The 14,728-nt window shown below is 40.8% G+C and overlaps 1 protein-coding gene across 5 annotated transcripts in view; it reads left to right on the top strand.

Moving 5' to 3' along the window:
* The window catches only part of csmd2 (CUB and Sushi multiple domains 2), a gene marked incomplete at its 5' end in the record, with an annotated part of 270,610 nt that overhangs the window by 173,191 nt on the left and 82,691 nt on the right, over positions 1-14,728 (top strand). For all 5 annotated transcript variants that reach the window (XM_032535085.1, XM_032535083.1, XM_032535084.1 and 2 more), the window contains 7 exon segments: positions 1,775-1,977; positions 2,198-2,389; positions 3,529-3,667; positions 4,283-4,470; positions 7,996-8,190; positions 8,931-9,047; positions 10,750-10,863. In XM_032535085.1, the coding sequence (XP_032390976.1) occupies positions 1,775-1,977; positions 2,198-2,389; positions 3,529-3,667; positions 4,283-4,470; positions 7,996-8,190; positions 8,931-9,047; positions 10,750-10,863 (1,148 nt within the window).

Raw genomic sequence — 14,728 nt, forward strand, 5'->3', positions numbered from 1 at the left:
CACCTCGTGGAGTTGCAGTGATCAGGAGAACAGTGAGCAATCACCCCAGAACTACACGGGAGGATCTTGTCAATGATCTCAAGGCAGCTGGGACCGTAGTCACTAAGAAAACAATTGGTAACCCACTACGCCGTGAAGGACTGAAATCCTGCAGCGCCCGCAAGGTCCCCTGCTCAAGAAAGCAGATATACATGCCCGTCTGAAGTTTGCCAATGGACATCTGAATGATTCAGAGGACAACTGGGTGAAAGTGTTGTGATCAGATGAGACCAAAATGGAGCTCTTTGGCATCAACTCAAGTCGTTGTGTTTGGAGGAGGAGGAATGCTGCCTATGACCCCAAGAACACCATCCCCACATTCAAACATAGAGGAGGAAACATTATGTTTCGGGGGTGTTTTTCTGCTAAAGGGACAGGACAACTTCACTGCATCAAAGAGACAATGGACGGGGCCTTGTACCGTCAAATCTTGGGTTAGAACCTCCTTCCCTCAGCCAGGGCATTGACAATTGGTCGTGGATGGGTATTCCAGCATGACAGTGACCCAAAACACACGGCCAGGCAACAAAGGAGTGGCTCAAGAAGAAGCCCATTAAGGTCCTAGATTTGCCTAGCCAGTCTCCCGACCTTAATCCCATAGACAATCTGTGGAGGGAGCTGAAGGTTCGAGTTGCCAAACGTCAGCCTCAAAACCTTAATGACTTGGACAAGATCTGCAAAGAGGAGTGGGACAGAATCCCTCCTGAGATGTTATACCTGGTGGCCAACCACAGGAAACGTCTGACCTCTGGGATTGCCAACAAGGGTTTTGCCACCAAGTACTAAGTCATGTTTTGCAGAGGGGTCAAATATATATTTACCTCATTAAAATTTAAATCAATTTATACAATTTTTGACATGAGTTTGATTTGTTTTTTTGTTTTTTTGTTCTGTCTCTCACGGTTCAAATAAATCTTCCATTAAAATTATTGACTGATCATTTCTTTGTCCGTGGGCAAAAATCAACAGTGGATCAAATACTTTTTTTCCCTCACTGTACAACAATTACAAATCTCTATTGTTATGCAGGCCTATTCTGCCTTTTACTTGTGGCTACTTAGGAGCTTAATAGACACTGGGATGACTGCATTTTTGAAACAGTTAAGTCCGAAGTAACTCTAAACCTCCTATCGGATGGCAGCAGCTCATATTCTGTATGCAGAACGTGACAGGTGTTACTAACTATTCTATTTGCTTGTTGCAAAAAACGCCTGTTCATAAATGCTTTGCATGGATGGAAGTGCTCTTTAACACCAATGATCTTCCAGGCAGTATGATATATATATTTTACCTTTGCTGCTTTTTTATCAACATTAATTGTACTCTCTATATTATAATAACAAAAAAAACTGACACTGGATAGTAATATTTTGGAAAGATGAAGGATGCAAAAGCTGTTTTAGAAATGACAACAAAGAATAATTTTTTTTCTATTGACTAAAGCTGTCAATGAAAAAGCCACAAGAAATGGACTGCTGCTGCCATAACTTCCATTAATAGGTCCTAAGGTGGGTTTAAACAAAAGCAAATGCAAATTGGAAGTGGCAAAAGTCAGATTCTAGTAACATTTTATAATTTTTTTTCTGTGAAAAAATAGAGCTTTTTGTTTAGCTAAATTGGATTGGATTGAATTGTATTATACGTGATGCGTGGGTGTTAAAGCCTAAATATACTGTATCAGTGTCTTCCAACAAGTATTATGGCCTCTAAAGTAGATTGTCTTTGTCTTTAACAGTCTACATTTCCTGGTTTACCATACGGAGGAGGTCCATGATGTGCTTCGGATCTGGGATGGGCCCCAGGATGGAGGGGTCCTGCTGAGGGAGCTGAGTGGCTCAGTGCTGCCCCAGGATGCCCACAGCACCTTCAACACCGTCAGCCTGCAGTTCACCACAGACTTCTTCACTAGCAAGCAGGGCTTTGCTCTGCAATTCTCTGGTGAGAAGGAAAGATGATGAGAGGAAGGGAGGGAGAGAGAGAGGGAGGGGAATGAAATGTTACATGGACCTGGGTTAAATGGCTAGGTTGTATCTGGGTGTAGAGAGAAAGATATCCCCACTAACAAGTTTAACTCTGAACTACGACTATAATATTCCTTTTTCATCTTCTAATGAAGGATCATTTCAACGTCTGATTGATTCTCCTCTTGCTTCTTCAGTCTCCACTGCTACCTCCTGCAACGACCCAGGCATGCCTACAAATGGGACCCGCGGCGGCGACAGCAGGGAGCCCGGGGACCATGTGGTTTTCCAGTGTGATCCTGGCTACATTCTACAGGGGGCCAACAGGATCACCTGCACGGAGATCAATGGTCGCTTCTTCTGGCAGCCAGACCCTCCTACATGCACAGGTATTACCACACCATGCTGTTATCAGGCTAATGATGCTACATGTATAATAATCAGAACTAGCCTGCATGTCGTCACATATATCTACTGCAACTGCTGGGTAATAAGAGCGTGTAGTACATGCAGTTTTTTTTCATACACAGTACATGTATACACCCATTGTTTTAGGAAAGGCAGTATATTCCTAAAAATTCTGTGTTTAAACTTTATGCAGATATGAGATTTTAAATTATATAACTATTAAAGACATAAGAGAACAGTATTAAAATAAAAGTATATAAAGTAAACCACACCCTACAACCTGCCTAATGCAGTATACTGTATCACTTCTCTTCCTGGTCCGAAACAGGTAGACAATACAGATTCCTAACATGATTACTTAACAGACTCCTTAAGTGAATCTTAAGTGGGAAACCCGATTGCCGTGCTCCCTAGACATTTCCCGAAGTGACTGCAGCAGACAGAGAGATGCGATTATCCTGTCTCTCAATAGCAACACAGACCTCTCAGTCAGACTTCTACTCTTACAGTATTTTTGTTAAATATATGATCACACTAGGTTCTCTCCAAAACAATGTGAATAAACAATGGTAATGAAGACCTTGTAATTAGATGCCTTGTTCAATTAGTGCTTAGCTTAATTTGTTGATAATTGGTTGGGTGAGGGGTTGGGCAGAACAGTTCTCTGACAGTTACAGGTTCAATTATGGTAAACAGTGTCAATGAGAATTAACTCAATGAAGAATTCTTTTGAAGGCACCATCAATAACAGTTAAAATGTCAATACTTTAAAAGTATGTTTTTCCGGAAACTTTTGAAACTTTATGTAGCAATGCAGCCTTTTTGTTTTGTGTAATATGATTTTTTTTTTTTATATTAGCAGTTCCATCAGTTGATTAACAATCAGCTAATTTGAAGAGTTTGCTGCATACTAGTTTTAACGAAATAACAGTTATAACAATGTGCAGAATAATGCAATAAGGCATTTTTTTAAATAAAAAAACTAAATAGAGAATTAGATGATGTATCATCTTAAGATATTTTTTTGACAATGTTTTTTGGATGAATATTCAATTGGGGAAAATTGTGTTTTAATGATGTTTACTGTTGCATTTGCTAATCAGCGTCTTCCTATTTATAGCTCCATGTGGCGGCAACCTGACAGGTCCTAGTGGGCTGATTCTGTCTCCAGACTATCCTGAACCTTACCCCCATGGAAGGGAGTGTGACTGGACAGTTTCTGTTACACCAGACTATGTCATCGCCCTTAGATTCAACCAGTAAGCTTCAGTAGCACATTAATTGCAACATGTGTGTTTGAAATTGAATATTTCTCTCTATTTCTAACCTATTTTATACAACAATACAAAATACAATACTCTCTGTCCATGTATAGAGACAGAGCGTATACGTCATACTCTGAAAGCCATGCCCACCGAAGGGAAAAAACAACTCTCCGTTCACTTGTATAGCGTGAAGGGGTGCCTCGTGAATTTTGTCTGCTAGCAAACAACTGAAATATGCCTAAAAGCTGATGGGTAAATAACCCACGACTTAAGTTTTTATAAGTTGCCAACTTGAAAAACTGAGACTAAAGTAGTAAATAATACAATACAATATAATAAGTTAACGTTATGTCTGACACAGCTAGCAGACGAAATTGACGAGGAGGCACCTTCATACAATGCAAGTCAGTTGAGTTATTTCCACTCCGGTGGGGGCGGGACTTAAATGCGCTCTGTCTCTATGTTTATGAATATTTTATCCTGTAAGGCCATGTAATAAAATTTATATTTTTTTATGACATTTTCAAATGATGCCACTGAAGTGTGTTACCTTACAGCTCATGTGTCTGCAAATGTTTATGTATGTTTTATTTACACTTCTGTAACCAGGTTCAGCTTGGAGCCCAGTTATGACTTCTTACATATCTACGATGGGCCGGACTCCCTCAGCCCCTTGCTGGGTAGTTTTTATGGCACCGATGTTCCAGATCGCATTGAGAGCAGCTCCAACACACTTTTCTTGGCTTTCCGCAGCGATGCTTCCCTCAGCAGCAATGGATTTGTGCTGCAGTACACAGGTGGGCACCTTTTTGGTTAGAGGAATGACTTGAAAAGCTACAGCATTTTGCTAGTTGGACAAAACAATCTAGCTATGGGAAACTTAAATTGTATGTGCCTGTGTCTGAATGCGCAAGACTTTTTCATCATCAGTTTTTCATCTCCAGCGTCTTAAAATTCTAAACAAAACAGTGAATTTTAAATAGAATGTGAAGCTGTATCCCCTAAACAATTCATGTTTTAAAATTCTTTCTCTGGCAGAGTGAGAATGGATTTACCCTCTGCTGCTTATCGACCTTGCAGATTGTTTCTTTTTAACTTTCCCTTGTGTCTAGTCCAAAGCAAGATTAGTGGTGTGAAAATTGCTTCAGAGAAAGAATGGGGTGTTGTGCAGCGTCCTGATCACCACCTTCCCATTTGAGCTATAGTCTGCTTGGGCATCATTATTGATCTGTACCTCCTCTAGTAGCCGCGTAACACAAAGAATTATGAAAATGAAAAGCCGACAGCATGTGTGCTTAAGCTCTATTTGATCAGTGCTTTGCAGCTGCACAAAAGCCTCCTCATAAATTAGAGCAAACAGCGCTTTGTTGTCTCATGCCTATGCTTAGCTGACTGCAGCATGTTGTTTGGGAGACCCAGATCTATTTGACCACACAAGGTACTCTGTACTGCACACAAGGTGCAGAATGATCAGAGACATCCTTGGACAGACAGCCAGTGGGTTTAAGGTTAATACAACACACATGTGTGTTCTGCATTTGTGTTTCAGCGTCACAGGGTAATGCCTCAGTGCCTGACTCTTATAGCCTTTACCTAACAAATATACAGACGCTGAACAAGCTCTAAATTAGACTGGGCGTCTTCGTTAAGGGCTTTGCTTGAGAGAACAGTGTTAAATCTTCTTAAATCTCCCGGCCTCAATTACAGCTGTTTAAGGTATCAGACGTTTAACCAATTTCAGATTGACCCTGAGCTCTCTGTTTCTTCGCTGGTGTGTTTTGAGGTATACAAGCAATTTAACTGATTTCAGAACGCTAACTGTTTATGCGATGCAGCTCTGTGATTCATCTGCAAACTGTACATAACTGAAAATACACCCAGTGTTTTGTTAGGACAGTGTTACAGAGCCTACCCCTTAACTCACTCCCAGCAATATTTTCTGCAGTGTGTGATGGAGTGTGCAATATTGTATGGCCAATCTGGTAGAGCAGATGGACTCAGTGTGTGGCTCACAAAAACTCCCTCTCCCCACTTCCAATTCTCCACACTAATGAACCATAACCAAATAATACATAAATTACCTCCTCAGTTTTAGACAAACAACATGGCACAAAAGCATGTTTGGCTGCGTGTTTGGATCTGGTTGGTGAGAAAGCAGCAAGTTGACGAGTTGGCCCAGCTAGTATTTGGTCAGCCCCGCCACTGAAAATTGTATTACAAAATCTGCCTGAGGTGCTGTCAGTTTCTTTACCAAGCAGTCGTTATGTCTTTCTGTTTCCGTGCCTCTGGCCATATCTGATTAGGCTCACCAGGGAAATACGTTATGTGGGCAAAAACTTGCCATGCCTGAGCCACATTTGAATAAAACACGTAGACACAGACATGGACAAATACACACATACAAGCACTCTCACACTCACATCTGTCTGATCCAATACCTTCACTTACTCCTGGGCTCATTTTTACATCACATAACATCACTTAAATTCTTTTAAGTATTCTCCAAAACAGATGATGCCAATTGTCCATTTTCTCTCACACAAATGTCCAGGGTCAAAGGATTGTTAAATCAGCCATCTTCATTGCGGTGACTAACCGCTAGCTTCTGTCCAGGGCCAGTCGACACCTAATGCCTGCTACATCCATCACACCTCCACTGTCTCTTGCCAGGTGTGCTGATTAAATTGAGGAGGTGACAAGAAAGGGTCTACATCAGCCCACGAAAGGGCTCAACCTGTCTAGAACAGGTGCCCTAGGAGACAGACCAACAGACCACATGACTGGCACCAGCACTCTGTTCAGCCATGAAGGGCAGCCTCCTGTCTGGTCAGCAGGTCTCCAGTTTTGAGCTCAGAAACTAGGCATTTATCCAGTGTGTTACATGTGCATTTTTATCATCAATATATCATTAGAACTTTAGTCAGACATAGACCTTGTTACAATAACTGTACAGAGGATTGATTTTGCAATACGTGTGCTTGTTTCGTAAATGTCAGTGGTCTATTCTTGTGTACCGCTTTTCTAGTCTCACCGACTACTCGCACTTTTGCATAGAACAGGAACCATTTACCATTCCCACGCATTCATACACTGTGGCCGAGGCTGCCTTACAAGGTGCTGCCTGCTAGCACAAAGTGAATTTGCTTGATGGTACACAACAGGAAGAGGTTGTTGTTGTCGATAGTGCAAATTAAACTCCTGTCTAAATGGCAGATGGTGGAACACAAAAACAAACCTAATTTAAAAATCATCTCCAACAGGTTGGTCCTCCTCAGTAAAGGTAGAAAGAAAATAAACACAGATAAGCAGTTCCAGGGAAGTTAGCATTATCAATTATGATGCAGGTAATGAAATAGCTTTTGCAAATACCAGTGGCATGGGAAAGAAGTAAAAAGTACCCTGTTTTGTTGGCATGCAAATAGACCTTTACAAATATGAACATTGTTAAAGTGTTTCCCATTTAAAGTTTGCTTTCAGCTGGTTGATGTTGCGATTTTTTTTTTGCGCTTTTGCACATTTTTGTGGGGCACTGAATTATAAGTTGAAGTTATCCTGATAAAAGAAAACGTTTGACTCACTTTCCCTTTTGTGTGTGTGTGTGTGTGTGTCTGCGTGTTGAGTCATCAAATATTGAAGTTTGCTGGAAGACTAGAGTGAACTGTGTTTAAGATTGAACTAAATTGGTTTGGGCATTTTTCCTATGTTTATTTTAGCTGCAAGGGTGCAAAGTGTGCTAAATTGACAGGCCTCCTCTCACATGCACATTTTCCCACCTAAGAACAATGTGATGTTAGATTGAGGTAGACATCTTTCTTACGACCTCAGGAGTGGTGATTGATATGTGGTTAGATACTGTGTGTGTGTGTGTGTGTATGTGTGTGTGTGCGTGCGCACGCACAAGAGAAAGCTTGCGTATGTGCATTGTCTTCTCTAGTTGACTGCACAGTGAAGCGTTGTGTGAGAGGCGGTTGTGTGTAGTCAGCAGACCTTGGGCCAGAGCAATGCCACTCTCAATCAGTTGCCTGTCCGTCTCCCCAGCCATACAATACATACCTCCAGCAGCCACTGATGAAAGGGCATCGTCAAGGGCTAGAGAGAAAAGTGGCAGTCACTGAGATATATTTACTGAATAAGGGAAGCACAGGGTGGAAGTAAGCGACAAAGGAAGGAAGTAAGAAATCTGAGAATGACAGGAACCTTAGGCAGAAAACAATTTCTATTCCAGTATCAACGCTGCAGCTTGATGCAAAAATCCTTTTATTGAATACCAGCACAGATTCCCTTCTGTTGCTGATTTCCCACCGTGTTACCTCTCTCCACAGAGAACCCCAGGGAGTCTTGCTTCGAGCCGGGCATGGTGCGCAATGGGACTCGGGTGGGCGCCGACCTCAAGCTGAGCTACACTGTCACCTACCACTGCGACAGTGGCTACACACTAGAGGGAGACCCAACCCTCACTTGCATCTTGGGGGGAGACGGCAAGCCGAGCTGGAACAAACCCAAACCCATCTGCATAGGTAAACACTGACATCTGGAGACGGTTGTTAGGAACACAAACCATCAACGCTAATAGATTTATCACATGTAAACATGCATGTATGATTATGTGGGGTTTTTTTGTTTTTTTTTCGCACCAAGCTATGTCCTACACGTATGTGTAGAGCTGTGTGGATTTTTGCTAACGTAAATATAGGTGAGGGTGTAGCTTTTATTTAATTTGCAGTTTGAAGAGGGCTTCTTATTTTGCATATCTTTTTAAACACACAACAACATCGGCATCATCCTGGCTGTTCTCAGACATTCCCACAACACAACTCACATGCATTGTGCATGTTCCCCTGAGAAGCTGGTAAAAGAGACCTGACAACCACTAAATCTGTCTCTCGCAGTATGAAGCCTCAGTGACATGTCAGGTGGAATACTACCCATCCACATACATGGGATCAGCACTTGCACAGAGATGCAAGCACACACAGGACATTTTTAGGGGCTTTCAAGCAGGAGAGAAGATTCTGGCCTTCTCTCACCCAGGCTAACCCAGAGGGACACTTGGAAAACATTGCAATTTCACTCTGGCAAACACCAGGGACATCTTCCACCCAAAACTCAATCAGACAAGAAAAGTAATTTAGGAGTAATGGAACAGAGGGGATGGGAAAGCAGGAGGCAGGGAGAAATGAAATCTTTCACTATTGGCTTTAAACCTTCCTGCTCTGTCTGCCCTGTCTGCTCATGTCTCATCTGTGTCTCTCTCTAGCTCCATGTGGTGGACAGTACTCAGGTTTGGAGGGAGTGGTCTTGTCTCCTGGTTACCCTGGCAACTACAGCAGTGCACGAACCTGTGTGTACTCTGTGGTGGTGCCAAAGGATTACGGTAAGCCAAGAAAGAGCCCTCCATTACTGTATTTGTTCATTTTTCCTAGCAGATTTTTAGTTAGTGTGTTTAATTAATATGCAATTATTCTATAATGCACATAATGCTCTTATCAAGATCAAACTATGCTTGAGTACCTCACCAAATTGCACATACTGTATTCTTTCACTGTGGAAACTAGTAAGTTTTTTTTTTTTTTTTCCCGTACCTGAATAGTATTAGTGACAGATGTGTAGGAGACAACAAGTTTGTGGAAAACTTGTAAAAGCTCCCACACACATTGTTTTCACTTGCAATTAAAATGCTTTAGTCAGAGGTTTATTGAATGCTGTTTTTCCATGTTTTCCTCACACAGTAGAATCACACACTAATTGATAGTTTCCATATAATTATTTTATCATTGCCATACACATATTTTCAATTGAATCACTATCTTACACACCAGGCGTACAATGTGTCTGTCTGAGACACACACAAAAAAAATTAATTGGTGTCTGGAAGATCCAGAGTTCCTACTTTTTGGCATTTCCATCTTAAAGGTCACAGCTTGCTTTCAATATGTAATATGTGATAGTGTAGGAGCAACACATTATTCAGAAAGCAAAACAATGCAGTAAGAGATACAGCTTAAACATGCAAATACAGAAGCAAACATGTTTTACTTAGTTGCCCACGATGTCTCCCTGCTTGACTTTCTCTCTTATTTTCTCTTGCTTCATTTTCTCTGGCTCTCTAATGAGTTATCAGCATCATGGTTCTCTTAGGGGAAGCTCAAGTTCTATCATTGTTAAATTACACCAAACAGCAGCGGCCGGGATTTGTTTCGGGTACTTCACCCGAGTCTTTTGAATGTTGAGGTTATGACTCCCATTCAGAGGTATGGCGCTGCTCCAAAATGACTGGGCACCCATTCTTCTTGGACCCTGTCGGCAACATATTTCAGTCAATGGAGTGAAAGCAAGGGAGGAAATCGAAATAATTAAAGTCCACATTTGCATTTTCCTGGAAAATGACAGCAAGGCCCAAGGGAGCCCGCTCTGTCGTGCAGAGCCACAGTTGCTCTCGCCTCCATTCTTGCCGCTTCTCATTAGGCAGATGCACCAGCCCTAATGATAGGCTATTTTCCACAATGCAGAGGACAGGATGGGTGTCACTTAAACCACTGGCTTATCATAGATAGAGATGAAGAGCATGTACGAGTGAAAGAAACCACTGAAGCTGAGTTGGAGAAAACAGACCTCTGCCCTCTCTCCATCAGCCTCTTCATCCTTCTCTTTAACCTGCAATATACAAGCAAACTAGACATATATTAGATGTGAAAGGGCTGAACATGTTCAGGCAATAGCAGTAGAAAGGGTGGGTTAAAAGGATGAAAGCACCATCGTAAAGCTTTTGCTGCACATTGTACAACAGATTGGCTGTCATTGCCAAAGCCTTTCATCTACTGACAAGCCATCAAGCCCAGACAGGATTGCTGATCTACTTGTGTAATATCATTTTTTGGGTGTGATGTCATAACTGACAGTATTATCCACCTAGCTTTAGAAAAGACATTTTGATTGAAATTGCTTTAAATAACATTCTTTCGAATGAGGATACTATTATCTGTTATATTTCAAATGGATTTTAGAGTTGTCAGTGCAGCTGTGATGTAGTCACTCGTTTGAACTAATATCAGTTTTCTCTGATATTAATTTTCTAGTGGTCTTCAGTCAATTCGCCTTCTTCCAGACAGCTCTGAATGACATCGTGGAGGTTTATGATGGACCGACACAGCACTCCCGTGTTCTCAGCTCCCTTTCTGGATCACACACAGGTACTTAAACAAACACACACATTCAGATACTTGCATGCATTCACATTTTTGGGTAGCTACGGGGGGATATTTCAGCAGGTATCATGCGAACGGGAGGTTAGAATATAGAAGCTATTTACATTAAATTGCAGCTTGACAAGACTCGCAGAAGCTTGTACAGCTTTTTTTCCATATTCATCACCAGCATGCAACAAATCTGCAAGTGCAATTTAACTATTTAATCTCCTGGCCATTATTTTTTGACATGACAGCGGACTAAATAAAATGTTGTCTTAGCCTCATCCCTTTCATAAGGATCCAGTTAAACCGAGACAAATGGCTGACACAGCCAGAACTGCTGTGGCTGCAGGTGGGCTCCAGTGAGCTGTAAAACAATTCAACAGTGACAACAACAACTTAAAGAGTCACAGGGATAGCATATCAGCAGACAGGCTCAAGAAGACTTGCATACATCCGAATTTGGTATTACACAGACACGCATCAACTCTCAGGATAAATGCAAAGCAGTTATGTAGGCAAACAAGTGTACTCGCTCACACACACGTGCATTCACGCACATACAGTATCTGACCACATATTAATCACCACTCCTGAGGTCTTAAGAAATATGTCTTGCTCAATTTCACATCACATTGTTCTTAGATGGGAAAATGGGCATGTGAAAGAAGGCCTGTCAATTTGGCACAGTCTGCACCCTTGCAGCTAAAATAAACATAGGAAAAATGCCCAAAGCAATTTAGTTCAATCTAGCTTGTGTGCAAGGTTAAAGATAAGGGTAGATAGGGATTTCCTCAGTCCTTTTATCAAGAAAAACAACTGCATTCATAGCATTACGACTTGACTTCTTAAGACCTTATAAATCTAAACTTGTCCCTAAATGAAGTGAGGGCTGGCCAAATATCTCTCTATTTTAATCATTTTTAAATAGATGTCCAACAGAAGTACAGCACACATGCACAAAGATGGACTAATTGAATATAGCAGTTATGTAAGAGAATGGAGAAAAAGCAAAAAGGATAACTGTTGTAAGGTTAAAAGTAAGATGGTAAAAAAAAAAAACCCGATTTCTATTGCAACAGTGTTGTAACATTGCAGATGTGTGTGATTAATACTACACTGTATTACTTGGCTATCAAAGAAATAGCTTGAATAGGGGAGGTTCAACCAATACAAGAGGGGTGGAGTAGAAAGGTGTGTGAGTTTAGGGCAGCGCTCCATCTTAACCTGCCCTTGCCCTGTTTCTAGAGAAAATCAAAATGATTACTTTGGTTTGTGTCCAGGGAAGCCTCAGAAAATCCAGTTTACAGCTCAATAAGTAGGCCACTATATTAACTGAGGACTTCTGGCGACATGTTCACAGAGCTCTCTAACCAGGCATGGCAGAGCAGAGCTGAAACACTTTGGCAAGGGAAGAGAAACTTTTAGCCCACACAGACAGTGCCGGTGAAGAAGTAGTGCATGCGGGCGTAACTTGCATGAATTAGGCATAATCCAGAAGTGTGTCCCAGCATCCACCATACAGATACACTGAGGCTCACAAAATCAACCAACATGCACATCTGCAAATGTATAAAGCAAGAAATTCCCCCATACAGTTCTAAATATACAAGCTGTCATCATGTGCGATAAATATATTGCCAGGCAATAAGTATTTTAGCAGGGTATTATTTGTCAAGCATGGTAACATATCACATAAGGCAGTTTGCTGTGATTTGCTATAAGTATATATGTGCGTATGTATATATGTGCGTATGTATGTATGTATGTATGACGACGTTTCACTTCCTGCAAACAGCTCCGTCTGAGTCAGTCCGTCCCAGTCAGCAAGTCAAGATTTAGCATACTGATTTACGGAGAATTAGGAATAAAGGGAGGGAAGCGGTCAAAGAGAGAGACGAGGGGGGGGGAAGGAACAAAAGGAAAAGGAGGAAAAGGGGGGGGAGAAAGGGGGAGAAAAAAGAAGGGCAAAAGAAGGGGGGAAAACTTCACTAGATACCAACAGCTGGCATTATTATTTTGCTTTGTGCAGGGTTGGAAAAGAAAGAAGAAGGAGAAAAGAAGGAAGGCAACCAAAGGACCCTACTTTTGGTAAATTTGGAGTTGGATATGTTTTGGTGTTTGTGACAGTGACGGTTCTAGTATGTAGTTGTTGTTGTTAAGCTCACTATTCAATGATATCTATGTCTCAACCATTGCCTAAACAGGAGAAAATTGTCTTTGGATTTTGGGTTTTGGTTTTTTATATCGTGTGGGTCAAGAAAATAAATTGGTTTCTGTTGTTTCCTAAACTGGATTTTAGGGAATAAGTGGGCAAGAGGATTCCATGTTTTGTTTTTTAGTCATGAGTGATTGAATGATTGTGAATGTATTGGAGTCTTCCTTTCTCTGTTGCTGGACCATCAGTTGGTATTCATTGATGCTATCAGGTTTTCCCCTCATATATATTTAGTCCGTCATGCAAATTGGTGTAGACATCTTGTCTTGGACAACTGGCTATAGGGCCCTCTAAATGTCTTTGTTGTGTTTTGTATTTTTGCTGTGGCCGTGTTTTCTGGTGTGTCTTTAGTGCTGTGTATTTGTTATGGTTTTTTTTGAGCCCGGTGATAGAGATCCCTTTGTGTGCACTGTTAGTGCTTGGGAAGGGTACAGCTGTAAAGCTGTACGTTTTTAGAGTAGTATTGCTTGAGCAATTAGAATGTATTTTTATGCTTCCTAGTAAGTGAAACAGCAGTTTTGTTTTACGCTAGTTATAGTTAAAGTTGATTTATTTTAGCTATATTAGGTGTAGTTCTCTAAGGCTATGCTCTTCGAACTAATAGTTAGTTTTACTAGTATTTAGTTTGATTAGTTTCTAGTTATTCAATTGGAGTAGTTGTATTTGCTGTTTGTTTGGAGTGGTGGGATAGGTTAAATTTTTATGCAGGGTATGGTTTTTTTACCTTGTATTTATGAGATATTTATTCTGTTAATTATGTATACTTGTCGTTTAGATTTATTCAACATTTCATTTTGGTATATATACACAATACACTATCGTTATAATATCACTGAAAAATGCTTTGTTTTTGTCTTCTGTAGGAATGGTTACAAAATGTGTGGACAACAGTTACAAATACATTGGGTGATATTTATTCCACGTAGTCTGTACTTTACTGGATCCATCGGATAATTGAAGGCTGTTTTATGCATGTGAATATGGTGACCCTGGTAATACGTATACTGTGTAATAGAGGTGGTGTTCGCCTTTCATAAATTGTAGTGTTTTCGAAGATATGTTTGTTTCAGGTCCTTTCTCAAACAACTAATAAGCTGAACTGCAACTACAATCAGGTTCCCAGCCATGGGTTATATATATATTATATATAGATATTGATAGTATTATAGTTCTATAGTATCTGAGATTATACACTGACCGTGTCAATAAGTTTGGGAATTGCTTTTTTTAGTAGTTTTTTGTTGGGTTTTCACATTGAATGACAGTTCCTGGATTTTTGAAGGAAAAGCATGCTGTACTTTTCAATGAAGATAACTTTAAACTAGTCTTAACTTTGAAGAAAATACACTCTATACATTGCTATGTGGTAATGACTTTCTAGCTGCAAATGTCTGGTTTTGGTGCAATATCTCATAGGTGTAAGAGGCCCATTTCAGCAAACTATCACTCCAGTGTTCTATGGTACATGTGTTGCTCATTGGCTCAGAAGGCTAATGATGATAGAAAACCCTTGTGCAATCATGTTCACACATCTGAAACAGTTAGGTCGTTACAGAAGCTACAAAACTGACCTTCGTTTGAAGCTTAGATGTGTTCTGGAGACTACCCATTGGTTGGGGTGTCAATTTAATTCTCGCTCCAAATGCCCAG

Source organism: Etheostoma spectabile, chromosome 14 (genome assembly GCF_008692095.1).
Source record: "Etheostoma spectabile isolate EspeVRDwgs_2016 chromosome 14, UIUC_Espe_1.0, whole genome shotgun sequence".
NCBI classification, from domain to species: domain Eukaryota; kingdom Metazoa; phylum Chordata; class Actinopteri; order Perciformes; family Percidae; genus Etheostoma; species Etheostoma spectabile.